The sequence below is a fragment of the Pholcus phalangioides genome, unplaced genomic scaffold (genome assembly GCF_987345545.1).
Source record: "Pholcus phalangioides strain wild (caught in Gottingen) unplaced genomic scaffold, Ppha-v1.0 ptg000008l_1, whole genome shotgun sequence".
Lineage (NCBI taxonomy): Eukaryota > Metazoa > Arthropoda > Arachnida > Araneae > Pholcidae > Pholcus > Pholcus phalangioides.
The window spans coordinates 4698401-4725602 of record NW_028301601.1 but is presented as its reverse complement, the minus strand read 5'-3'; the positions used below and the strand labels follow the sequence as shown (position 1 = coordinate 4725602).

At 39.7% G+C, this 27202-nt stretch overlaps 1 protein-coding gene across 1 annotated transcript; it reads right to left on the bottom strand.

The window, feature by feature from the left end:
- Positions 1-6519: 6519 nt before the first annotated feature.
- On the bottom strand, positions 6520-23830 carry LOC149083530 (tryptase-2-like). Its single transcript, XM_089234044.1, has 7 exons — positions 23659-23830; positions 20890-21198; positions 16112-16389; positions 15334-15434; positions 14982-15223; positions 7550-7719; positions 6520-6923 (listed from the first exon to the last, which is right to left on the bottom strand). Exons 1-7 carry the CDS (start codon positions 23696-23698, stop codon positions 6660-6662), a joined length of 1404 nt encoding a protein of 467 aa, XP_089090170.1. The 5' UTR covers positions 23699-23830; the 3' UTR covers positions 6520-6659.
- Positions 23831-27202: the final 3372 nt, after the last annotated feature.

The following is a 27202-nucleotide window of genomic DNA, read 5'->3' as shown; positions in this document are numbered from 1 at the left end:
AATGTGCTTGATACGGGTTGAAAATTGACTAATGAATTCTAGATGACGAATCTGCCTAGGTGAACATTTTTCACTTTTTTGGGAAAATGCATAGACCAATGGTTTGTGGTCTGTGAGAATTTCGAAGTCAGATCCCTCCAGCATATGTCGAAAATATTTAATTGCTGAATATATCGCTAGCAATTCTCGATCGTACGCACTGTATCTGCGTTCAGCTGAAGTTAGCTTACGCGAGAAGAATCCTAATGGCTGAGTTTGATCATTAACTGCTTGATTCAAAACTCCGCCAATCGCGAAATCAGACGCGTCGACAGCTAGAAGGAGATGCGCACTTGAAATAGGATGAGCCAATAGAGCAGCATTGGAAATCACTTCCTTGCATGACTCGAATGCAGATTTTGCTTCCTCAGACCAGACGATTTTTGTTTTATCCCGTTTTTGTTTGCCTTTAACTAGATCATGCAAACATGCTTGCGTAGAGGCAGCGTTTTTCATGAAACGATGATAAAAATTTATTAGTGCCAGAAAACGTCGCAGCTCATCGATTGTGTTGGGCAATGGATAGTCCAAAAGTGCGGTAACACGATCCGGCAACGGGGAAATGCCCTTTTCTGACACAAGATGACCTAAAAACTGAATTTCTTTGAGTCCAAATTGGCATTTGTCAGGATTGAGAACTAAACCGTATTCGCTTAGTCTCTTGAACAACACATCGAGATCTTGTTCATGCGACTTCTCATCAGCTGACGCAACAAGAATGTCGTCTAAGTAAACATAGCAGAAGTCGAGATCCGAGAGGATGCTGTCAACGAATCGTTGAAATGTTTGTGCGGCGTTCCTGAGCCCAAAGGTCATGAAAACATACTCAAAGAGACCGTGCGGTGTAATCACAGCCGTCTTGGGAATATCACTTTCTTTCACAGGAATCTGGTGGTATGCCTTTACAAGATCGAGTTTAGAAAATATTCTTTTTCCAGCCAGACCGAAAGAAAAGTCTTGAATATTGGGAATAGGATAACGATCAGGAGTAGTTACGGCATTCAACCGACGAAAATCACCACATATGCGCCAACCACCTGTCTTTTTTGGGACTAGGTGGATAGGACTAGCCCAAGGGCTTTTGCTAGGACGAATGATGCCTTGCTTCAAAAGCAAGTTAAATTCTTTCTTGACGGCAAAAAGTTTTTCAGGAGAAAGACGTCTAGCCTTTGCGAAGACGGGAGGCCCTGATGTTTCGATGAAGTGGATAATGGCATGTGGTTTGGGTTGAGAATTTAAGACCGAACCAGTGAGATTTGGGAACTTGGTCAAAATTTTATGGTATGTAGTGGCACCAGAAACTGTAGTTAGACCGAGAGAAGGACCAGTGGTAACGACACCAAGAGAGTATAGAGTTGTCAAATTATCAACCAACCGGCGATTCTTGACATCAACAAGTAAACCGAATCTCTCCAAGAAATCGGCACCCAAAATAGGACTTGTGACGTCGGCCACTAAGAAATTGAATGAGAATATTCTCCTCAGTCCGAGATCAAGTTCAAAATGCTTAGTTCCATATGTGTGAATTTTAGTGCCATTAGCCGCATATAACGAAAGGTCGTCAGGCTTGGAAACTTTGGCAAGTGATTTAGGAAAACAGCTCACAGCTGCACCACTGTCAACAAGAAAACGAATTTTCGATTTTCTATCACAAATGAATAAGCGACTTTGAAAGTGGCAATCTCCGGCCGCCGCTGTAACAGGATTGCCCACTAGTTTTCCGAGTGTTGGCAAGGTGAAATGCAACGATGTGCTTTTTCACCATATCGAGCATGATACCAGCACAATTTGCGTCGATCGGAGCGATCTGAAGATTTTTTCCGCTCACGAGTTTTCGAATTGTTTCGCGACCGACCTCTGTATTGGTTTCGAGAACGAGAGAGCTCTTCGACTCGTGTAGCGAGCGATGCAATTTCTTTTTTAAGCTCATGCAACTCTGAAGAAGGCAGAGGAGGTTGAGACACCTGAGAAACGACAGCGTTGAAACTCGAAGCTTCTAATATGCGATCAGCTATCTGAGCTAAAGAGTCAAGAGGATCCCGACAAATCGACAAAATTTGTTGAACACTGACGGGTAATCTTTGCTGCCATAATGTGCTCAAAACATCATCACTGATTGTGTTATTCGACAAGTTTCGCATCTCACAAAGTAGCTGGGACGGTTTTTTGTCGCCTAGCTCGCACTCATGAAAAAGAGATTTCAAGCGAGCAGTTTCAGATTGAGCAAATCGGGAAAGAATACGTTTCTTTAGAGTCTCATATAAATCGTGTGAGGGAGGATTACGTACTAAATCACTCACGTAAGACAAGATTTTTGTGTCGAGAACGGAAATCACCGAATGAAACTTCGTCTTATCCGCGGTAATGCCTGCCGTGAGAAACTGGGATTCCACTTGAAGGAACCATAAATCAACGTCGGCTTCCCAAAATGGAGGCGCACGGAATGAAACACGTGAGACTTCGGTTCCCGAAAGGGAAAGTTCAGTCTGACTAGCAGTTGCTTGCGGATTTGCCATAGCGAAAGAATGAAGACGGCAATAGTCCTACGAAAGAGAGAAATATTCACTCACCACGAAACTGAAATTAAAATCCACATTGCAGAGAGGTATTCATGATTCGTTGTAACGAATCCGATAGTCCTGAGTCACCAGTTTGTGGACACCATATGTAGTTGCCGGAGGTGATAATGACATTTAAATTGAAGTAGCTATTTATCCATAGTTAAATTTTATTTGACTCCACTAAGACTGTTCAATTCTAGATACGGTTAAATATACGGTTTATTAATTAGAAGAAACACACGGCACGTTAACACATATATACGAAATAATAATACACGGACACACAGTCAAAAGACATCTCTACTCTGCAAGAAACCAAAGCCTTCTCTGCCAAAAGCGGAAGAGAGGCTAAGAAAAGGCGCGCGCACATAACGAGGTGTTGGCAGATTTATGCTATTCGAAACCAACACCTACACACTCTTGCCGACAGCATCGCCACAATGTAAGATGGTCATTCGAGTGTTACAAAAGCTGAAAAATTTATGATTCCCTCCACCTTCTGTCAGCGAAAGTAAGGCAAATTGCTGAGACAACCTGGCCCTGTTTGTCAGTAATTGAGCCTGAGAGCAAATATTGATAATTACATGTCTTCAGCCCTCTCAGGCGTTAAATTTTCTTGGTGTAGAACGAAATAAATATGATAAATGAATGTAATTCTGATTTGAGAGAGCAAAATTATTTCCCAATTTATATTTTCATATTCTTGATGTGAATACATAATCATCATTCCCTCCCTGTGCCCTTTGTGAGAAATAAGCAAAAGTGAAAACCCCATTCTTCCCTTTGATGCTTATGTAATACAAGAATGACCCCTAATCACAGATAAATTAATGCTGCAGTCCAAACAATGGCCATAGACATTACGTTAGGCCAAAAAGACACCTGTTCTATATCACATGATCTGACTGTAATACAATTTACAGAAAAAAAATGTCGCCAAGAGAATCATTCTCGAAAAAAAATTAGCCAGTGCTCAGAATATCACTTTGCCTTCGGAGTTTCAACATGCTGTGGAGATTTTAACTCTGTACAATTGGCAAATTTACATGAACTTAACAGTAGCGAGTTGTATAGTTATTATACTACTAAATTGAATAACTTGACTGTAATATGTAGAATATATAGCAGTAGCAAGTCGAATTCAAACCAAGTGTGTGAATTTTAGGACCAATCTCCAGGACTGTGCTAAGCCACAACATATAATATAGCTTGGACGGTGGGGGAATTTAAGATACCCCACACAAAAACAAGTAGGCCTACCAACTTTTTAGTGGTTTTCCTGTCCATCACAGTAAGGGGTGGCCTGGCCACGAGAATCCTGCGTGTCAACTGGATTCCTCGTCAAGGTAGGGTAGAGATGTGGACCGTTTACATCAGTGTTTCCCAAAGTGGGTAATATCGCCCCCTGGTAGGCGATGGTCCGGGGAGGGGGGTGTGATAGAAGCTATGAGTATAACATAGGATCATATGGTTTCGCTGTGGTGGGGGGGGGGGTGATGAAAGAAAAAAAATTCCGAAGGGGTTGATGTAACAAAAAGTTTGGGAAACTATGGTTCATATAGTGGCCAGTGATGTCATGAAGCGACTGTGCTGTTGTTCTTTGACTATTGTGATGACTATATCAATGAAAAAATATATATAAATAACAGAATAAAACAGATTCACACAAACATCAAAGTCATAGTTTGTCCAATGAAAAATGTATTGCTTGTGATTTACAGAAAATTCATCCTCAGAAATTTACCGACGATAGTTTAGCACAACTGAGTGGATGACTGACTGAGCAATCAACCTAGTGAGGAGTGAGCAACCTAGAGATATCTCATGCTGTCACTGACTCACTCATTCATTTACTCCCGTGCTCAGTCAGCTATTCTCCATCTCTCATCTACCTACTCATTTAATTGCTCACCTAAATAACTCATTAGGTTCCAAATCGTTGACAGTGAATTTTTGTCGTTGAACTTTCCGGCTGTGAAATTTCCGGACAAACATGACACAAAATAAGACACATAATGATAATGTACAGGATGTCCCAATAAATCCGCAAATAGTTTAAGAATTCACAAGAAATTGAAGGAATTGGTATGCCTTGGAATGTGATTTGCGAAAAAGTTATTCTCCCAAATGATTTTTTTTTTTTGTTATGGAAAAAAATTGTTCAAATTTTTTCCGATAGGGGGTGTTTTATAGAAAGCAAAACGCAGAATTCCGTGTAAACCTATCTCTTTAATTTCTTCTGCATCTGAAACGTTCGTGAAGCTTCAGCCGGCAAGTAGTGACTGAAGTAAAACTTCTTCACCAATAGTGCATTATCCACCAAAATGTAAACCACCAGTAACAGGAGAATTCAGAAATGAGCTGTAAATTGTACACCCTACTACTAAACCACAAATGCATCTCGTCCATATTACTCTACGGAACCTCTAACGAATTGGTACATGCTGGAATGTACGTGTACGTGTTATGAACCTGACGTGAAGTTTTGTTCTGTGTGGTGCCACCATCTGCTATCAGTTTTTCCAACTATGAGTAAAGTGTAACGATTGAATAACTATATTGTTGTGGGCCTGATGCTCTCTGTGGCGAGACTTTTTAACTGGGAGATCAGCCCGCATTTCGTGCCACGAAATTGGGAATCACGGGAAACCAACTTCAGCCGACCAACACTGTGGCGGCGGTGGGAATCGTAACACCCTGCATTTTATAGGACTATGATTTGCATATTTTCTGTAAAGGTTTCAACAGCTGGCGGATACGAAAATAAATCCATGGAAAGAAATTCCTGCCTCTGCGGTAAATCAAACCCACGTCCTCTCACTTGCCGGGTGAGCGCGCTATGCTACAAAGGCAACGGAGTTTCTTTCGTTGGAGCTCACGTGCCCCGAACGAGACTGTACACAGACAGTCAGCCCAAAGCTCGGACTACCATCGTGATTACGAACCTCCAACGTCGCCACAGTGGTGGTTGACTTAAGTTGGTTTCTTTTGATTCCCAACTCATAGGCTAATGAGAGCCGATCTCCCTGTTAAGAACTCTCGCCACACAGAGATCAAGGGATCATTCAAGTATTACGTCAGCATCGGGGGGGGGGGGGTGTTTCGGATTTGCTGATTTGTGATGGGGGGGGGGGTTGAAGGTTGCTTACGTCATCAACCACCCTTTTTGAAGATATGAAATATTCTAAGCTGCTGACGAAATTTTGCTGACAAGGGGGAGGGTCAAAAATGGCTAAAAATCTGCTTACGTAATACTTGAATGGCCCCCAACATTCCTACAACGGTACAAATATGCAATCATTACACTTCACTCATTTCGCTTCTGAAATATAGATGGCAGTACTAACAAAATCAGACATAACACTATGTACGCACTCACACTGTCAGGTACGACACAACCCAACTAACCCGGTAGTAAATCACTCATGCGACAGACCGGAGTTGTTCTCGGTTTGAAAGAAAGAAAAAAAAAGTCAGACCAAAGCTGTGTGTGTGGCAATTGGTGATACTGCCACCAGATGGCGACTTATCGGAAGAAGGATTGAAGAATTCATAAAGTTCTTTTCCTGAATTTATCTTCGCATCAGCCAGCTGTTGAAACCTCCGTATTAACAGCGGAGAGTGCCATCTACGGGTATTTCCAGTGATGTACTTTCATGCAGCACCGTCTATCGACAAAAAATGTGAATTATGTATATTATTATTATTAAATGTGAATGAATCGTGAGAATAACTTTTTTCGCAAACCGCATTCAAGTATACAAATTCCTTCAATTTTTTATGAATTTTTGAGAATTTATGAGACACCCTGTGTTTTGAAAGGAAGATGGCACCACGATGCCCTGGATCACAAATTTTCTTCTAAGTGTTCAACTATTGCTTCACTCTCTAAGCACAAAGAAATTCACAAGATTAAATTGACGGAAAAAAAAGTTTTTTTTTCTTTCACAATATAACCGTTTCTGTGTTTCTGCTGCCACCTGTGCCCACTGACACCCATGCAGTTTGATGTCTATAGATGTCCAACAATAGTGTTTGATGACCAATTCTCAAATTTCACTAACTTGGAAAAATTATTCTCTCGAATTCTTTATAGATGGGCTTCCACGAGGGTCTGTCAATCTGTTTTTCAATGATAGCAGCCTTATCTGGGGCATTTTTCGATTCTATGTAGTCTTCGACCCAATCGATGTACGAGCTCACTCTCGTGTAGACTCCGGGAAAACCGGCCTCCGCGCATCCGTATCCGAAAGAGACGATCCCTACGAGTATCCACGATCCTGTTTCTTTGTCCTGATTCAGCAGCGGTCCTCCGGAGTCTCCCTGCAAAGGATAACAAATTGAATTCGATAACCACCAACCATATCAAAACTGTCTTATCTTCTATGTAGAATCAATGATTTTCGACCCACTTTCTTTTTTGTGTACATATTCGTGACTATCACCACGGCAACTCTGCCATATGACGTGCCGTCTTAACGCATGGGCCTACCCGCGGCACAGCCAGGGACTTCAGTTGCAGGTGGGGGGGGGGGGGCTCTCGTGATAGTGAGATCTGGTTAAGATTTTCGATATTAAGCATGCAAATTGGTTAGCAGGTATTTCTAGGCAGTTAGGGGCCCTCAGAAAAATCAATCTTCCCTGGGAAGAACTAAGATGGTCTTAAGACGGCCCTGGTTATATGCTCAAATTCAGACAAGCACACTGTGAATGAGGGTTGCACCCAAAAATCTAACTAAATCATAATTGAGCGTACACATCAAGCATCCTTAGTATTTCAGTCAGCAAAGTGGTGACATTGAAACCACGACTTTTCCATGCCTGTGCGTGATTTTGTGCTCGCAAGGTTTTGACCAAAACCCCCAAATCAAACCATTCTCACACGAATAAAGCTGATTTCGGTAGAGTCCATACGGCTAAAAAAGAAGAAGAAAAAACAGAAATTATACCTGGCACGCATCTTTACCACCTTTTTCGAGTCCAGCGCATAAGAAATTTTGTGAAGTTATGCCCCTAGGGAACCTTCGTGCTGCTACCCTCCTATACTGGGAGTTGCATTCGCTGGTTGCTATGACTGGCAAGCCTTCGACTTCTTGAAGCGTCTTTGTGCTTGGTCCACCTAAATCAGAACAACAGATAACTCGGAATTATGATCGGGCTTGCGTAGATGCTTTGTATGTTTTCGACGAGTGTTGACGCGTTTTAGTCGGGGAAGGGGGAACAAATGGTTTAGAAAATCATTTATCGTAACAAAAATACCAGCAACTTCTTCAAGCTAAGTAACAAAAATATCAGCGAATCTTGGAAGCTAAGCGTGTGTTTTACAAATAGCAGCGAGTTCTTAAAGCCAAGAGCATGAGTAACAGAAACACTAGTGAGGTGTTGGTGCCAAGAATTCGCAACAAAATGCCCTCGAGTTCTCAAAGCTAAGCACGTGCAAAACCGGTTCAAAAAATCAGCGAGTCTTTGATGCTGAGTGTTTGTAACAAAATACCAGCTAGTCTTTAAAGCTAAGCACGTGTAACAAAATTACTATACTCTGTTCGCTCTAACTTGGGTCCTGATGTAAATAAACCACTGTACCAATTTTTGATATCACTCCGCATCCTTTATCTCTATTGGTTGTAATTTTACCCGCCCCTTCATTACGTGTTCCGAACACGTGCGTTTTTTCCTCAAACGCGAGATTGTAAATCATGATTCTAATTTATGAAGAATTTTCCTGGAAATTTTTTTTCACTGTTCTCTAAATTTTTTTGAAATAAAAACTGTTGAAGACACTAATTATAATAGAAAGAGGTATATATCTCCCAAAAAAAAAATTCGATAACGTATTCTGTCATTATCATGACACACTCCTCAAGAGTTGGGATGACAGGGCTCCAGCCCGGACACAGCCTGGGAGAGGGGGGGGGTCTTGCGGCAGGATGTGGGGCCATGGTCGTTACAAAAGTTTGTGCGAGTTGTTTATTATTTTACGGCAGATAGTGAGAAAAAAAATCCTCAATTTTTCTTGTTACTTTTTTTTCTTCAGAATTTTACAATTTTATTTCTGAGTTAATTTACTATATGCTACCAATTATAACGTGAAACAAATTATGAGCAACTTACTGTTGTGTTGCCGCTTTTTATTTTTCTTGCGAGTCTGTATAATTAAATATTTCATAATAATGCACGGGCTGTAGAAGTTCCAATTTGATGAGAGAGTCATCCACATTTACTTCAACCTGTTGTTGATATCCTGTTTTTTGTCGACAATTTCGGTTTTTTATCCGTGCGCAGGTTGCGAGCCATGACCCCAACATCCAGCAGCAGGAGCCCCTGGACTGGAATCTTTAATGGGTCCCCCAGGCCAGGCTTTCTCACCGGATCTATAGTGTCTGTCATAATGAGGCTAACTGAACCAAAAATGAGCATTACACTTTCGAACCAGAGTTTCAAAACGTTACCTTCACGTCTACGTGATAATCCTGACTTCGGCTCGCCGCCTTCGACGAAACCAATATCACTTCCTGCCAAAAAGCTGCTCAAGCAGAAGTGAGAATTCTTTTGAAATTCACCACGAACGATTATGCGCATATTCACCACGAACGATAAGTGACCCCCCCCCCCCCCCGTTCAGTGTACGTCAAAGCGCGTGGGTGAGAAAAAAAATCTTGTTGACAGAAACTTTGTTTATAGGAGTCCAGAGCAGCTGCTAAGAAATGCATTTTCAAATGGCTCTGCCAAACAAGATAGACACGCATATTTCATTTATGTCATCAAACGATAAAGAAGAAAACTCTTTTTCTTGCAAGACCTCTTGAAGAAGCGTATACAATTGTATATCAAATCTGTTTGCGAATAGGAATAATAATAATAAAATGAAACTTCCGTTTAAAAAGGGGACGGTAATGTTTGAGTGAGAAAGGCGTATCCTGTCAACACCCACCCTGAAGACATAGCAGCAAAAACCTCGATGGCAAAAACGCTTTGACCGATCTTTAAAAAATATTTTTTCCCGTCTTCCAGATAACTTTTATGGTATGAGGGGCAAAGGACTATATTTTTGGCGGTGTTGCACAGTAAGAAAAGGTGAAATGTTCTTCAACCAATCATTTTGGGCATCGCACACGTGCAGTGGCGGATTACCGCACAGGCGCATGAGGCGCGCGCCTGGGGCCTCGGCAGAGCGGGGGGCCTCCAAATAGTTGTGTGCTTCATCCTACATATGAATTTACATGTGCATCAACAAATCTCTTGAACTAAGTATAGTATCTGCTCTCCCTTTTTTTTTTAACCGCAATTTTTTTTTTTTATGTATACTGTACGTATAAGAGTTATGGAAGAAAAACGGGAACTGAAAGAAAAGAACAATTTACAAGACGCAGCTCTCAAGGGCCAGTTCTTCCCCTACAAAGAAAGAAGAGACATTGTAAAGCGATCATTCAGGGAGGGTCATTTTCAAACAGTATTTCCCTAAGGGCACAAGCAGGAGGAGGGGTGAGAACAGCAGGTCCTAATGTCTGTCCGAAATGAAAATTGGAGTGAAGGCATAAACAGATGTCTCATTCCACAGTATTAAATGCTTTTATGGGCGCCGATAATACGACAGCTTTGGTGTAAGCTTTTGTATACAGTATAATGGATGGCAAGATGGCTATCGGCAAGCGGCGATGACATCGACAGGAAGAGACACTCGTACTAATTAAAATGAATGTAGTAGAGCTCTTATTGTGATTTTGTCTCCCACTTGTTGAATGAAATACTATAAGCTGGTTCAAACAACATATACATTTGCAATCTATGACTGGAACCATACGACCATATGACAAAAAAAAAGTGGGGTTTGAAATGAATGCTGAATGACATGCATTCTGAATCACGTGATTTTTCTGTTTCTCTTTTAACACTCCCTCCCCGGCTGAAAAAAATCAAGGTGGTTTCTTTTCCTTCTTTCTAAAAAAAAGAGCTACATTTTTGGATTGGTCAAGGAGGCTTGGGTAGACAACATCTTTGTGTCAGACCGAAAAGTGTTTATTGTTAATGTAATTGTAATGTGTGTTATTGTAATGAAAAAAATTTTCATGCCGATCCTCAAGATTTCCTTTAGGATTTAGATTGCAGAATCTCCAAAAATAACGGTAAGCAAAACTAAAAATATATAAATTATCTGATAAATTTTTATTTGAGCATTTCAATTCAACTACAGTAGTCTCTCGAGAATTCGGTCGTGCTCTAATCCAGCACGTCCAGTAGTCCAGGATATTTAGGTGGTGTGGTGTCACTTTTCTCCTGATGCCCTAACCCCTTAACACGTTCTAATATTTCTTAATTGCTGATCAAGTCCTGACTATGTCTTTGCACGAAATTTCATATATTATTTCAATGGGTTTCTTCAAAGTTAATCCAGCAATTTCGGTAAAATCTGGCACACCGTGGTCTAATACGTACCGGATTAGCGAGTCTACTGCAGTGGTCTTCAACCTTTGAGGCATAGCAGGCCATATTGAAACATTTTATAAAGTACGTGGGCCACAATGTTATACTGTGGCATTTTTCGTTATTAAACGAAACGGGGGGGGGCATAATATAGAAGATTTTTATTCACTCTGAATACAAATAATACAAAGGCAAAGGCCACAACAGGCAGAGTGCCCAACGAGGTGACTGAAAGAAAAAATAATAATAATTCATATAATAATAGTAAAAATAAAATAGAATAAACAAATAAAAAATAATAATTTCTGAAAAATTTTTTTTTAAATAATTTCTTTCATTGACAATAATTTTAATTCATTATGAAATAATTTTAATTCATTATGGAATAACTTCTTTCATTAAAAATATAATTCTTATATTTACTCTGATATAATTTCTTCCCTCTATTGAAGAAATGTTTTTCTATTAAATATTATCAGTATCTTTATATCAAATCAAATATATTATATTTGAGATATTATCAAATCTTTATTAATCAGTAATATTAAATTACTAAAACTATGACGGATCTCCATTTTTGCCGTGTGGCTGAAGGCACCAGGACGGACATCTTAGATTACTAAAAATATGATGCAGAATTTTACTGTGATTTTTTTTTTTTTTTTTTAATGCGAGTGTGATTATTTTTCATCTAGTACCAGAGAATATCATTATATTTCCTTATCTTATTTTTGTGTTTATGGTTTTGGTGATGCAGAAATAAAAAAAAAAGTTATGATTTTCATAATATTGTTCATTTTAGTGAACCATCTCGTTCTTATTAGGGCCAAAAGGGTGCAGTGGTGGATAAACGCAAATTTGTGGGTGGGGGCGGTGGTTGTGACAATGTGTTCAATTTTTCTGACGGTTCTGATTTTTTTTGGAAAAAATTCTGAATTTTCCCCCTTTTTTAAGCAAATTTATTTTCTTGGTTTGTTATTCAGTCAAAAACGTAGAAAATATATTTTTTTTCCATTTAATTTTTCTGCTCTCGGGGGGGGGGGGGTGACAGCCCCTACCTTTAATCCGCCCCTGATAGGGGGGCCTCCAGATCAGGTTGCGCCTGGGGCCTCCCAAAATCATGATCCGCCACTGCACACGTGCTTTTATTTACATCAGGACCCAAGTTAGAACGAACAGGGTATAGAGTGATGTCCTTAAAGCTAAGCATGCGTAATCGAGAAACCAACGAATCCTTAAAGCTTAGCACGTAACAAAGAGCTTTGCTCATAACAAAAATAACAGTGAATCTTTAAAGCTTAGTATGCGCAACAGATGCACTAGAGCAGCGGTTCTTAACCTTTTTTGACTCGCGGAGCCCTTTGGGGCAAATAATTTCTATGGCGGAGTCCCGTAGACGTATTTTTTACTTATTCGGCAAAATTACTGATTTATTTTTATTATTCCAAAGTAATTATAATTATTTTTTTCAAATGACTTTTTTATTTTATTTTCCTCGAGCTGCCACGGAGCCCCTGACAAGCGCACGAGGAGCCCCAAGGGTTCCGCGGAGCACCGGTTGAGAACCGCTGCACTAAATAATCCTTGGGGCTATGCATGGTTAGAAAAAAAAAACGACTAGGAAGTCCTCTTAAAGCTAAGCACGTGTTTTAAAAATATATATAGTCGATCCCGCTTATAACGTTTTCCAGCTTGGTACGACTAATTTTTGCGAATTTAATTTTTTTTTCCTATATTGATTTCTCCCGGATACGACGCTTGAATTTTTTTTGCTATTCCCGTTTACAACGTTCGAAAAATTCACATCGGGCTTTTTCCTCCCTTGAAAGCAGCGTGCGGTGCGTTTTCACCTTTTTCACAGGTAAAGAAACGAAAATGGTGATTATTTGTGTGCTAGCGATTAACTGTTATGTGAAAATCAGAGGTGGGGCTTTTTTTTATGTAGAGTTACAACAGCAAAAAATTCAATTTGCCTCCCAACACATTAAACAATCAAAATGTAAGTTTTCTTTATACATACACATACGCACACTCGTGGCGTATACACATGCTAATGAGATGACATCTAGATGGCGCTACAAGTGCATCTCCCAATCAATTACAATTCACTTAACGTCCGATGTAAATACACTGCTGGCCACCCAAATTGCAACACCAAGAAAGACGAGAGATATCGTAACAATATTTATTTTGTAGATAACATGTTGACCAAGCATCAAATGATTAAATTTATAGACTTCTGTGAAGTGTGGTTCCTGCCAAAATCAGTAGCCAGAGTAGCCGCCATTGTTGGAGATCACCGCTGCCACACGCCTCGGCATTGATTCAAAGAGAGTTTGGATGTGTTCTTGGGGTACAGCAGACCAAGCAGCTTCCACGCGTTGCCAAAGTTGATCTGGTGTGGCAGCTGGGGATGTAATCTGGGTCAATAGTTGAGCAACCATGGACCACATGTTTTCTATCGGCGAAAGATCCGGAGAGCGAGCTGGCCAGGGAAGCAATTCAATCTGACGATTGACGAAGAACCTTTGGACAATGCGTGCCACGTGTGGTCGCGCATTATCCTGTTGAAATATGGCTGTGGGCAAGCCCTGAAGGTAAGAAAGGACAACTGGCTCCAACACCTCGGAGATGTAGCGCTGGCTTTTTAAAGTACCGGCAATGCGTACTAGAGGAGTGCGAGAGTGATATCCAATACCGCCCCATACCATAATACCCGGTGCAGGACCAGTGTGGCGGTGCATAACGCAGCTGTTCAGCATCCTCTCTCCACGGTGTCTCCAGACTCGAATCCGACCATCGTGGTGTTGCAGACAGAAGCGTGACTCGTCAGTAAAGACAATTTCATTCCATTGTGCCGTCCACATCCTTCTTTCATCGCACCATTGGCGGCGGAGACGTCTGTGGTTCTGCGTCAAGGGTAGACGAAGCAATGGACGTCTTGCGGACAGACCACTCTGCTGTAAACGGCGTCGAATGGTACGCGCAGACACTGGATGATGCGGTACAGACTGAATGTGCTGTGCTATGGTTCGTGATGTGGCTGAGCGATCCGTCACTGCCATACGCACAATACTCCTGTCATCACGTGAAATGGTGCACTGAGGTGGATGCGATCGAACACGTCGGTCCGTCGTACCCTCCTGCATCCAACGATTACATATCCGCATAACAGTTGTTTGGTTTCGTCCAACACGACTACCGATTTCCCTGAAAGATAATCCACAATCTCGGTAGGCCACTATCCTTCCTCTGTCGAACTCGGATACTTGATCAAAAGATGATCGCTGTTTTCTACGAGGCATAATTGATCGTTTTTTTGAAAAAACCACAAGAAAAACACAATTGCCGTACTTCAAATCGTCGAAATCTCCAAGCCTTAAATAGCGCTTTGAAGTGGCGCCACAGGCGCGCGTGATGTGCGTCTGCGCTGAAATTCTAATCATTTGCATATCTCACCTCCGCTAATGCATGTTGTAAATTTCATATTATTTGCATGCTTCCTTCAGGGTGTTGCATTTACGGTGGCCAGCAGTGTAGTTGTTGTTTTGTTCATTTAAGTTTGATTAAATAATTTAATAACCTGGCATGGAGTTGTCCTTCTGATTTATAGAGTTATAGTCTCGCCATACACTGTATACTGTATTTCTTGTTTTTCCCCTACAAACTACATCCCGTATAATGCACGTTAATACTTATTGGAATAAACAAATACACAATTTCTTCCTATTATATCTCTATATGTACCGTAATGTTTGTTAATAAATTAAAAACACTACGTATAAAATAGCTATGATTGGTGGAAAACTATATGTCTCAGAATTCTTATAGACATTTCCCGCTTATAACGTTTTTTATTTGCGATTTTTGAAAAACGTTATAAGCGGGATCGACTGCATATGCCAGCGAGTCCTTGATGCTAAGCATGCAAAACAAAAAATACCAAAAACGAGTCCTCACCAAATGAGAGGTCGCCCCATCCGAGAACCGTGCAGTTATCTCCAGGTTCCAGGTAGTCCTGACCAGGCAGACAAACCGGCGTGACGTCCACTTCGAAGGCGAGTCTCAAGATGGCGATGTCATCGTAGTAAAACTGCGGCTTATAACCTTCGTGTACTTTCAGGTCCTCCAATTCGAACTTGTACGCATTCGAATTTAGCATTATCTCGCCGATGAGCACGTTGTAATTTTTTGGATCGTGACTGCGAAATAACGATGCAAAAAAAACATGGAATAATAAGTATTTCATTTCAAGAGCTCCATCGGATGCAATTATTTTCGTTACCACAGGCCATAAATTACGCTATTTTACCTCTTACTGGCGAAGCAGTGAGCTGCCGTCAGGACATGCTTCCGATCAATGAGGACTCCGCCGCAAAGCTGCCTGATACCCCTCTTCGTAAAGATCGCAACCTGAGGAAACAGATTCATACGAAAACTTTCAAATAGCTATACACAATTTACTCAAGAAAGGTGGGGTGGGGGGGGGGTGCTAGAAAGTTTCGCGCCCGCGTGCGTGTCTCTGATTTATTTTCGATGCCGGAATTATGTGTGTTTCGCGTTCGACTGGTGCCGCAGTCTTCCATATTTAGAAAAATTGATGGCAGATGGCAGCACTACACATGACAAGCATTACACAAGTAACAAACTTCACACGTTAAGTTCACAACACGTGCACGCACATTTCGGTATGCACCAATTCATTAGAAATTCCATAGAGAAATGTGTACAAGGTGCATGTATAGCGGGGTGTGTCCATCAAAGTCTTTCATATTACAATAATACGTCCAACTTTTCGGAATTAGGTAGACAGATGGCAGCATTTGATATACCAAGCATTGCCCAGAAAGAATCTTCTCGTTCAGTAAATAACGCATATACGGCACATTCCGGAGCGTATCAGTTCGTTAGATATTCCTCGGATGGATATGTACTAATATGTATATAAGTGTATTGGGTGCCTCGTGTTCTTGAGAAAAAAAATGATAGAATAAACAAGATTCCAAATAGGTGGCGAGATCCAAGTTATAGTTTGAATCCAACAAATAATTGAGATAATAATTTTGATCAAGTCACTCAAAGTAACCTACCATCCAGGGCCAAGCCTGTTCCGCGTCATCACCCCCGACAGCAAACATAGCGGCGCCACCTGCCGGAGAATCGTCGAAAGACGACAGAAGGGATTCGTTGATCTGAGGAAGGGTATTCGGAGACTCTTTGTAGGTATCTTCTTCAAAATACGACAGGAAAGCTCTCGGCTCGATGGAAGTCGCATCATCACCGGCGTCCGATTCAGAAAGGTCATCTGGCGCATATGCAATGTCCGGCATTTCTCTCTTGTGGATGTTCTTGTCTCTTCTGCCACATCCTATCGAGAAAAAAAGGGTCTATATATTATACGGAAGACATCATCTCTCTGAGGAGCTTATTTTCAAAAGGGGACATTAACACCTTTTCAACGGTTTCTGAATCTTTGGGATAGCTCTGGCAAATTATCCAACACGGTTTATTCAAAAGGGAATACAGTAGAACCTCGATTATACGAACACATCGGGACCGAAGGGGATTCGGAAAAGTGAAAAGTTCGGAAAATCGATTTTTCGAAACCAATTCGATAACGCAAAGGAATGAATTGAATTTAAGATCAATTCGTCGGACGAAAGAAAGAAGACAGCTCTAAATCTGCTCCTATTCACGCGTTTGTTTGTTGCCAATCGTTTATAACTGCATACACTATATCCTGATCTGCCCCTACTTACATCTATAGCCCCCCAGGTACGGTATGGTACAATTGTTTGGAAGTGAATTATTGTACAATATTAAACGAAGCTATCCAGCTGGGAGATACGATGATTCAAGTTCCAAGAAAATACCTATTTATGACATGAATGTCGCTCTCCACTTGTTAATACAAGATTTACAGAAGACTGGATGTTGTGAAGATATTTGTTATTTGAGATGTTCATTTTTTAAGGAAGGAAAAAACTCATCTCTGCCTCCACCGGGAGTCGAACCCGGGTCCCTCGATTGCCGGACGAGTGCTCTGCCCACTAAGCTACAGAGGAGATAGATATATACGCTCTAGCGAAGGAAAATCTCTATCTCCTCTGTAGCTTAGTGGTCAGAGCACTCGTCCGGCAATCGAGGGACCCGGGTTCGACTCCCGGTAGAGGCAGAGATGAGTTTTTTCCTTCCTTAAAAAATGAACATCTCAAATAACAAATATCTTCACAACATCCAGTCTTCTGTAAATCTTGTAAAATACCTATTGTTGAGCATCGTTGACTATAGAAAACTGAAAATGAAGTTGGGTTGAAAAGGTGTTCGGTTGACCGAGTTGTTTGGAAAACTGATGTTCGGATAAACGAGGTTCTACTGTATTTTTGGAAGAAATTACAATGTAAAGTTGGCCGTTTTTACCAGAAGGGAACATATCCACCTCGTTCATCTCCTCTCTACTTCGGTATTTTTCATTCAAAGGGGAACATAACAAAGTGGTTGTCCTATTGGAGTTGCGGGATTTTTTTTCATAACGGCACATTTTTCAGAAGCACTTTCAAAGACGCATTCTATAGTAGAACCTATTGATAACGGACTCCCATGAGACCGAAAATTTTGTCCGCTAACGAGGAGTGTCCGTTAATAAATAGTAAAATACAGTGGATCCCGCTTAAAACGTTCCCACTTGAAACGTTTTCCCGCTTAGTGCGATTCATTTTCGTGGTCCCAACTCTTAGCAATTCTCGTCGAGATTTCCCGTTTACAACGTTTTCCCATGACGGTGTTTCGAAAAACTTTATAAGCGGGTTTCACTGTACATTGAGCTTCCCCCGTCAACGTAATTTAAAAAAAAAAGTTTCCGTTGGTGGAGTTGTCAACTGTATAACGGAGTGTCCGTAATGGGAAGTTTCAATGTAGAGTGATCGCGTTTTTTTTACGATAGTCACGAAGAGAGGTAAGGGCACCTCACTTGGCTAAGTGAAACTCTCTAGAATCAACGGGTGGTGTATAAATTCCCAATTTTTCCGACATAACCAGCTCCAATTTCGATCAAAAGGTAACAAGTCCATTATAATTTTCTTAAAAAACGAAACATTTCCAAAATTGAATGTAGATAACTAGCTTGAAAGTTGGTCAAAAGTAACATAATAATTAAACATTTTTCCACCATTCCCTTTTGGCTACCTGATGGGCTATTTTCTACTTTTGTAAAGCAGTGGGTCTTGTAAAGAATGGTCTTCTCCATTCCGGAGAAGAAACGTTTTTTACTTCTACTTCAAATTTAGAAGAAGTGGAGATGTTCCCTATGGAAAATAAGCTCCTCATTTTTGATCATGAGTGTGCATTGTCGTTATGTTCAAAAAAAAATTTCGCTGTGTACAATCACATACCACGTCAATGCATTTATTGCACAAGGGGAATTCGGTAATTGTCTCCCCCCCCCCCACATTCTTGAGGAGGAGCCCAGCACACCATGCCCAAATGCCCTCCTCTAATTAGGGCATTGGACTTCCAGCTACTTCTCTCTCTTGTAAAGTACATTGTGTCGAATTGGAATCACGCCCTGCTCATTTTTTAAGAACCCTGGTGCCTCACACTCAGTCAGTAGCCTCAGGGGTGGCACCCGAGTACTTGGAGATCGGCTGCTGCATGAAATTTAAAATTCACAATTTGATAAATTCAAAGTTTGGGACTTGTTTTTCCACCATTACCGATTAATTTTCGCGTACCCTCTAAAACGGTCGTTTGCCCTCAAAATGAAAGGGTTTGAATTTCAAATAAATTTGATTCAATCAAATAATATCGGGCAACATAATTTTGTTGCATTTTATTGCGGACACTTAATTTTATTCCATTTCGCGATAATTTAAGTTTCAGTATTCGTGCGTGTAAAGATAAATTAGTTTCGTTTTTTAGCGCCATCTATCTTTAACTTTTCGATAATACTTCTTGATTTTTTTTATATAGTGATGTCTTTATACCCGCGTTCTATCATTTTTTTTGATCGAAAAAGTCGATTACTCAATAATTCACAAGATTCAAGGTTATTTTCATAATTTTTACCCATTTATAAAAAGAATCGGATGTAGTGAAATATCGGTTAATACGAAGTTTCTTCTGTCTTCATGAGCCTTTGACCATTGAAATGCAATGCATTTTGTAGTGCTTATTCATTACGTTCTGAAGGAAACACAGGACTGAATAAATCTATTGCCTGACATGCACGGGGAATGTAAAAATTTCGATTGGACATACATTTTTTTAATATGCTTATATACCGTTCGCTCCCCTCCCCCAAAGCCTCCTAGAAGTACTAGGAGTAGTATCTAGGAGGCTTTGCCTCCCCCCCACTCGATACATAACCCTTTCAGACCCTTATACCACAAATGCATGGGTTGCTTTTTCTCACTGCCGAATTTTTTTCTTTCGACTTCAGGGACTTGAGCCTAGACTTACAGGATTGCGTGAGTTTTGAGTTAGAAACGTGGTGAATATGAACTTTAGGAGCTTTCATCAGTAGGAAACACATAAAATTGATCATTTGATCATTTTTTGTCGCACCACGATCATTTTCTGAACACGAAGGCTAATTCGACCGGGACCTACAATTTATTGCCGACTTAAAATTGAACTTTCGGGTTTTTTTTCAAGATGGCTTACAGAAGAAAGTGACTCCGAGAAAAGTGCGATTTATTACATAAAATTTAGCAATAGAATTCTAAAAAAAAATTTTATGTGAAAATTTGAATGAAGTGAATAATTTTTTCACTGAATGAATGAATAACAAAAATTGAAAATTTGAGGAAAAAAAATGAAGATTTGTAGTCATTTATGATTTTAATTCATTTTTTGAGTATCAATAAAAATGCAAAAAGATTTTGCAAATTCCAAAAAAAAAATGAATGCTCGGGTCTGAAAGGGATAAATTTTTCGTTCGCTGTATATTTATTTTCAATTGCCTGATTTCTACTGAAAAACGATTCGGCGTGAACGCAACCGACCTCTGAACGGCTTATCGCGGATACACGTGCCGACGCTGACCTAAGGACGTGAAGGACAGGCTTATACGGCTTCTAGCCCTTATTCAATTTGTTTTTCACAATAAATTGATTAGAAGAACAATTTAATTACTCTCCGTCAAATTTTTGGTTTGCTAGCCCGTCCAAAACTCTTGCCTAGAGGGAGAGGAGGGCTGCTTCGGGATGTGTCTAGGGCAGGAATTAAATATTTACAATACAATACAAATACAACGCCACAACAGGCAAAATGCCCAACGAGGTGGTTGAGAAAAAGATGCTCATAATAAATATGGATGTCATATTAATAATATATGGATGTATTGTAAGTATTTGATCAATCGCGTATTTTGGTGTTTCCGTGTTATGTTGAAAGAGCGTTCAAACGGTGGATATGGCACCCGGAGCATGGCTTGACCTTGCATGTAAATTTTCACGCCATTATCTCTATAAAATCGAATTCTATAGACAGTTTGGGGGACCCCAACAAATGAAAGAATCCCTCAGTATAGTGCTGCTCTAACTTTTATGATCCACGGCTCCCCTTACCCTGGTCATAGTTCATTCATGGGTCCCAAAAATATTCCAATAGATATATTCTACATCCATAAAAGGACCACTTCAAAGCATTGAGAACAGGAACCATCAGTAGTGCCAGCACTCCGCGACGCGCATTTTGAGAACCATTACCTTCGTGTACAATGAAAATACGCGATTGTTTTCTAGGTTATGTAAGGCGTCTTGACGAATTTTCAAGGACCCGAGCCCCCTAAACGTCTTTTAGAAATAAATAATGACCACCCTATTTGATTCAAAGTCTGGGAACCCCTCATGGCCTTTATGCATCATACCTTCTTCGCTTAAATGGCTGATCCTCTGGTCCAAGTTCTTGCCATCGTGGCTTCCTCCTCCTTCTCGTCCAGTCCGGTCGTTCCTATCATCGATGAACCGTCCGGGACAGCACACCATTGGGATCTCGACACGCCACCCACAAATGACGGGGGCCCGTCCAGCAACCATCTCTCGAAGGGTCCCCTCCTGGCAGGAGGTCACTTCCACGCACTCCAGGTATCCTTCTGGAGTACTGCATAGTTCCGTCTTGTGCTTAGGATACACGATACCATCGGCTGGACATAACACCAGGAGAATGGCTGATGCAGCTGGAAAAGACACATCGACGGTTATTGTTATTATGCTCAATAACATTAAGTAATAACACACAATATATTTTGGTGACTATTGAATTGACTACTTTCTATTGCGCACACGCACGTCCGTGAAGACGAGTAGGCTACCTTCACTCTGAAACTCATTGTCTAGCTCTCTTTTGCACCCAAAACACAAATATTCATTCATTTACCCGAGCCACTCGTTACCAATTTGCTTCCAATATGGACGATGGATGGCAGCAAATATCGAATAAATTAAACGCACATTATTATGTTAAATTTTGATGCTGAGACAGTTTTTGAACATCCATTCTATCCCCAAAGAAAAAAAAAGTGAGCCTGCTCCAGAAGGTTCTGTTGCGCAAATGCGAGCCGGTCCCCCTCTCTCTCCCTTGAAAAAAAATCTCGTCCCAGATTAAAAAACTTGTAAAAGACTTCGCAACATTTAAATTGTACCGAATGTGGATTCACTTTCCTCGAGTTTTAAAATTTGGATTCTTCTACTACGAGTGAAGTATGTAGTTAATTTCCAAACTTTTTAATTAATATAAATGAATTCACTTAATTTAATTAAAATAATTAGTAATTATGAGTTTGAAAAACCTCATGCCAATGCGACAAAAAAAAAAAAAAAAAGAGGAAAAACTATTTTTTTTCTATTTTAAAAAACTTATTTCTGTTCATGATAATGGGAAAAAAGTTTCCTGATGGAAAATCAGGATAAAATTTCCAAACATTTCATTTTTGAAGTAATAAAAAATTAAATTCCTTCGTGAAAAATTTTAAAAAAATACCATGGCACACACACACACTCTCTCATTAGACCTTTTAATTTCCAAAAATGTAAATTTCATACAGAAATTTGTATGAAAACTAATTGAAAAATTTTATTTTTGCAAATGCAACGTCAGTTCAAAATGGGTCAAGGGACCTCAGACCTTTTAACATGGTAAAAAACTATGCTCTAATAGAAATATCATTAAAAATACTCTCCCTCTCTATATATATATACACTGCTCAAAACAATTAGGGGAGCACATGGTTTTAATAAAATTACGCAAAGATGTATACCGATAAGTAACATAAAATGAATCATCCATAATTTAAAGCCTAGCAGGAAACGGAAGAAGAAAACTTCATATGCAAATCAAAGTTCATGACGTCAGAAACCAGAAAAAGGAGATAAGGGCAGAAATCGGGATGTTGCAGAAACGTCTGTTTTACTGCCGTAACTGTGAAATTCGATTGTGCAGTATTTTTTTTTTAGACAAGGTGACTTGAGGATGTCTCAACAACGTGATTTACCGGAATCCATGGCATGGCGTGTTATAGGCAGACTGGAATCCGGGCAAACACAACGTAGTGTCGCGGACGCTGTTGGAGTCGCCAGAAGTGTTGTTGCAAGGCTGTGGAATCGATTCCAAGAAACAGGAAATGTTAGACGTCGACCAGGGCAAGGTCGGCCACGCGCCACTACAGCAATTGATGACCGGTATGTACGGTTAACAGCCCGTCGAAACAGAACAGAGAATGCTATGCAGCTGCAAAGACGGTTGCTCTTGGCAACAGGACGAAGGGTGTCCAGCCAAACAGTACGTAATCGGCTTCATGAGGGAGGACTCTATGCACGTAGGCCAATGGTCTGCATTCCGTTGACCCCACGCTACCGTGCGGCCCGAAGAAGATGGGCTGCTGAACATCGAGATTGGGAGCAACATGATTGGAGCCAAGTGATGTTGACAGACGAGTCCCTATTCAGTCTGGAGTGTGACACCCGAAGTGTTCTGGTATGGAGGGACAGGGGCACTCGAAATAACCCCGCATTCGTTCGTGAAAGATCACAATACAGACGAGCTGGTTAGATGGTATATATATATATATATTGTACATAGGTGTTATCCTATGTTATTATAAAGTTTTACATATGTTGAATTTTTTAGTTTTTAAAATTTAATTTTAAATAAGATTGAGACAATAAACAATAAAATCTAAATCTTCATTTCATAATTCACTTTCATTTTCACTTTTTTTTATTTTGAATCAATTTATGTTCAATTACGCTGATGTCACGGTATTTTATCATGTACGCAAGCTGTTTCTAATGCATTTATTTGAAAATTTTTACAAAAACATAAGTATCCAAGGTATTTAAAACTTTATAGCAGCATAGGATAGACTATACAATCAATGACACGTGTAAAACATTTGAAGTAAATCAACGTAAAAATAGTACTTTTTTAATGATATTTCTATTAGAGCATAATTTTTTTTCACCATGTAAAAAATATGAGACACCTATAGAGGACGTGAAACCAAAAAAATCACCCTAACTTTTTTGCCCGAAATTCAGTTCCCAAATCAATTTCCCCACAAAAGCTCACGTAAACTGCATCCCAAGAGAACCCAGACAACCATAAATTAGGGGAGAAAAATAATGAATTCAACACTCACCCAAGACGGAAATACACGGGAAAAGGGCGGAAATATTCATCGGAAGTAAGCCGGAAAAACAGAGGTAGCGGACGAATTCCGACGCGACAGACAGAGAAAATAACAACACCTGTATTATTTCCACTCGCTACAGAAATGGATTTTGTTTAAAAAGAGCGTCCGAATTTCATCAGATAACCTCCAGAAAGTCAACCAACAGCCACCCCCGAGGTGAAAAAGCAAGAGAAAGATTTACGAAATCACTTACGGTGATGTTTTTTTTTTTTTACCTCAATCTCAATATAATAAGTATTTCACGTGACTTGCGGTGTCTGTCTCTCTGTCTCAACACACACTCAAAAAAAGGGATTAATAATGAAAGTGACGATTTCATTCACTATAGGATTTAAAAAAACCACATACGCAACGTTAACCTCCATTGCCCTTGACCCCCAGCAGGATGAAAAAATTAAATAAAATTGCACTAGTTTGCAGTTACAACGCGCATGCGGCAGGTAAGTGTGTGTGAATGACAAGGTTAAGGCATAAATGGCTGTTAAAAAAACATTTAAAAGCTATTTCTCTGATGGCCTGTCAACATCTTTGAAAAGGATTTGCTATTTCGTATGTGTATTCAGTTCGTTACTTAATCACTATGCAAGCATACGCATTAAAATGGTTCCGTGTTGAAGAAACGTTGATTCCCGACCCCTTTTTGAGAGAAGTGGGTCTGGCCCCAGTTGTTTTTTTTAGTAGACCGTCATTCCCACTGTACACTAAAGCGTCTTGAAATGTTGTCTAAACAGGTTGTTGTTGTCTTCTTACATCAGGTCTTCGGAGCATGGCCACATGTGGATCTCGAAGCTTTTTGCAATGGCCTGCCGATAAAAAAAAAAAAAGCTTATACAGTTAACTGAATTTATAGGAATGATCAATGAGGAAATAAATGTGTTCCAAAATTAGTGAAAGAAGAAATTTTAAAATTTCTTAGTATTCAATTTTAATTGGTAAATTATACTATTAGTGACAGCAGTGATTTTAGAATCAATGACAAATAATTTCAGAATTAATGTAAAAATAATTTCAGAATTAAGAAAAAAAATAATTTCAGAATTAAGAAAAAAAATAATTTCAGAATTAATAAAAAAAATAATTTCAGAATTAATAAAAAAAATAATTTCAGAATTAATAAAAAAAATAATTTCAGAATTAATAAAAAAAATAATTTCAGAATTAATAAAAAAAATAATTTCAGAATTAATCTATCTAAACATAAAATTGATTTTCTGTCTGTGTATGTTCTCTATACAAATCTACAATTTTTGATCGATTTTCGCCAAATTTTGCATATTTATCGAACAGGGCCCGGATTGAACGATAGGCTACTTTAAAAGTTCGTCAGAGCAAGGCAAATGCCTGAAATGGGCAAAAAAAAAAACTGTCGGGCAACAATTGTTTCTGGGCCTCAACAATCACTTTCGGAATGTTTATTTTAGTACTATCATGGGGAAACGTTGTAAGCGGGATAACGCTCTAAACGGGAATTATCGACGAGTATTAGTAAGAGTTCGGACCACGAGTCGCACTAAGCTGTTGCTCTCTGTGGCGAGACTTTTTAATGGGGAGATCGGCTTGCATTCGCACCTCCCAACTTCGAGGTGCGAATTCAAGCCGATCTCCCCGTTAAAAAGTCTCGCCACAGAGAGCAACAGGCCTACAACAGTAAAATCTTCGATCATTACACTTCACTCATAGTTCGAAAAATAGGAGGCAGATGGTAGCACTGTAACAAGCACTGCACAGAAACAAGCTTTACATTAGGTTCACAACACGGACACGCACATTCCAACATGTACAAATTCGTTAGAAGTTCCGCAGACGAATATGGGCGAGGTGCATGTATGGTTTAGTAGTAGTAGTCGCACTAAGCGGGAAAACGTTTCAAGTGGGAACGTTTTAAGCGGGATCCACTGTATTTTACTATTGATTAACGGACACTCCTCGTTAGCGGACAAAATTTTCGGTCTCATGGGAGTCCGTCATCAAGAGGTTCTACTATAGAATGCGTCTTTGAAAGTGCTTCTGAAAAATGTGACGTTTAGAAAAAAATCCAGCAACAGAAAACCAATTTCAGCCGACCACCACTGTAGCGACGGGGGGGGGGGGGTTCGAAAGCGGGACCACCTCGTGACGCGATTCCGTCACTATGACCACTCGCCACCACAGCGGCACTTCTCCAATGCTGCCAGTATATATATGTATAATATTTTATGCCTTTATAATGGGTCGTCACATCAATCTTCTCACAGAAATTGAAGAAAACCCAGCCGGCGGCGGGAATTATAGCTAGTAAAAAGAATATTTTCAGAATTAATAAATCCCGGACCAACACTTCGGGAACCACTGCATCAAGGTAATAGTGGTGAGGTATAAGAATTAGTGAAACAAATAATTTCAGCATTAATAAAAGAGATAATTTCAGATTTAATAAAAGAGATAATTTCAGATTTAATAAAAGAGATAATTTCAGATTTAATAAAAGAGATAATTTCAGATTTAATAAAAGAGATAATTTCAGATTTAATAAAAGAATTAATCTCAGAATTCTGATGAGAATTCAGAATTTAAAAAAAAATATTTTTCAAAAATAATAAGAAATATTTTTAGAATTTAAATAAGAAATATTTTCAGAATTTAAATAAGAAATATTTTCAGAATTTAAATAAGAAATATTTTCAGAATTTAAATAAGAAATATTTTTAGAATTTAAATAAGAAATCAGATTTAAAATAAAAGAAATAATCCCAGAATTCATAAGAATACAGAATTTCAAAAAAAAAGATCACAATGAACGAAAATTCAGAATTGAAAAAAAAATAATTTCAAAGTGAATGAAGGAAAAATAATTTAAGAAAATAAAACTTGGAATTGATAAAAATTCAAATATGGAACCCCGTTGGCCTATTCAATAAGGCGCCACTGCCCTCGCGGGATATGCATGAGTTTAACATATCGTCGTTAAGAACAACGCGGATGATCATTATTTGTTACATTGTTCATATTCAGTGAGGTTTATCCTGGACAACGCCAATAACAAGGTCATAATATCTAGGGCCATCCTTACTAAAGGCGGGGCCGAAATGCGAAAATAAGAGCAGGACTCCTCCTAGCCAATACCTTCTGCTCTAGAAGGCATTGTCCTAGACCGATTATTCCGCCGCTGTGGTGGTCGAGTGGTCATAGTGACGGCGGGTTCGAGCCCCACCGTCGCCACAGTGGTGGTCGGCAGAAGTTGGTTTTCTGTGGTTCCCAACTTCAAGGCGCAAATGCGAGCCGATCCCCCCGTTAAAAAGTCTCGCCACAGAGAGCAGCAGTACAAATATTCAGTCACGACACATCACTCACTTCACTTCTGAGATATAGATGGCAGCATTGAAAACTCATACACAACACTAGATACGCACTCAGACTGTTAGGTACACACAATTACACTTCCGGCACAACTCACTAGGTAGAAAATTGCCTATGGCGATAGACCTGAGTTGTGCTCGGTAAAAAAAAAAAA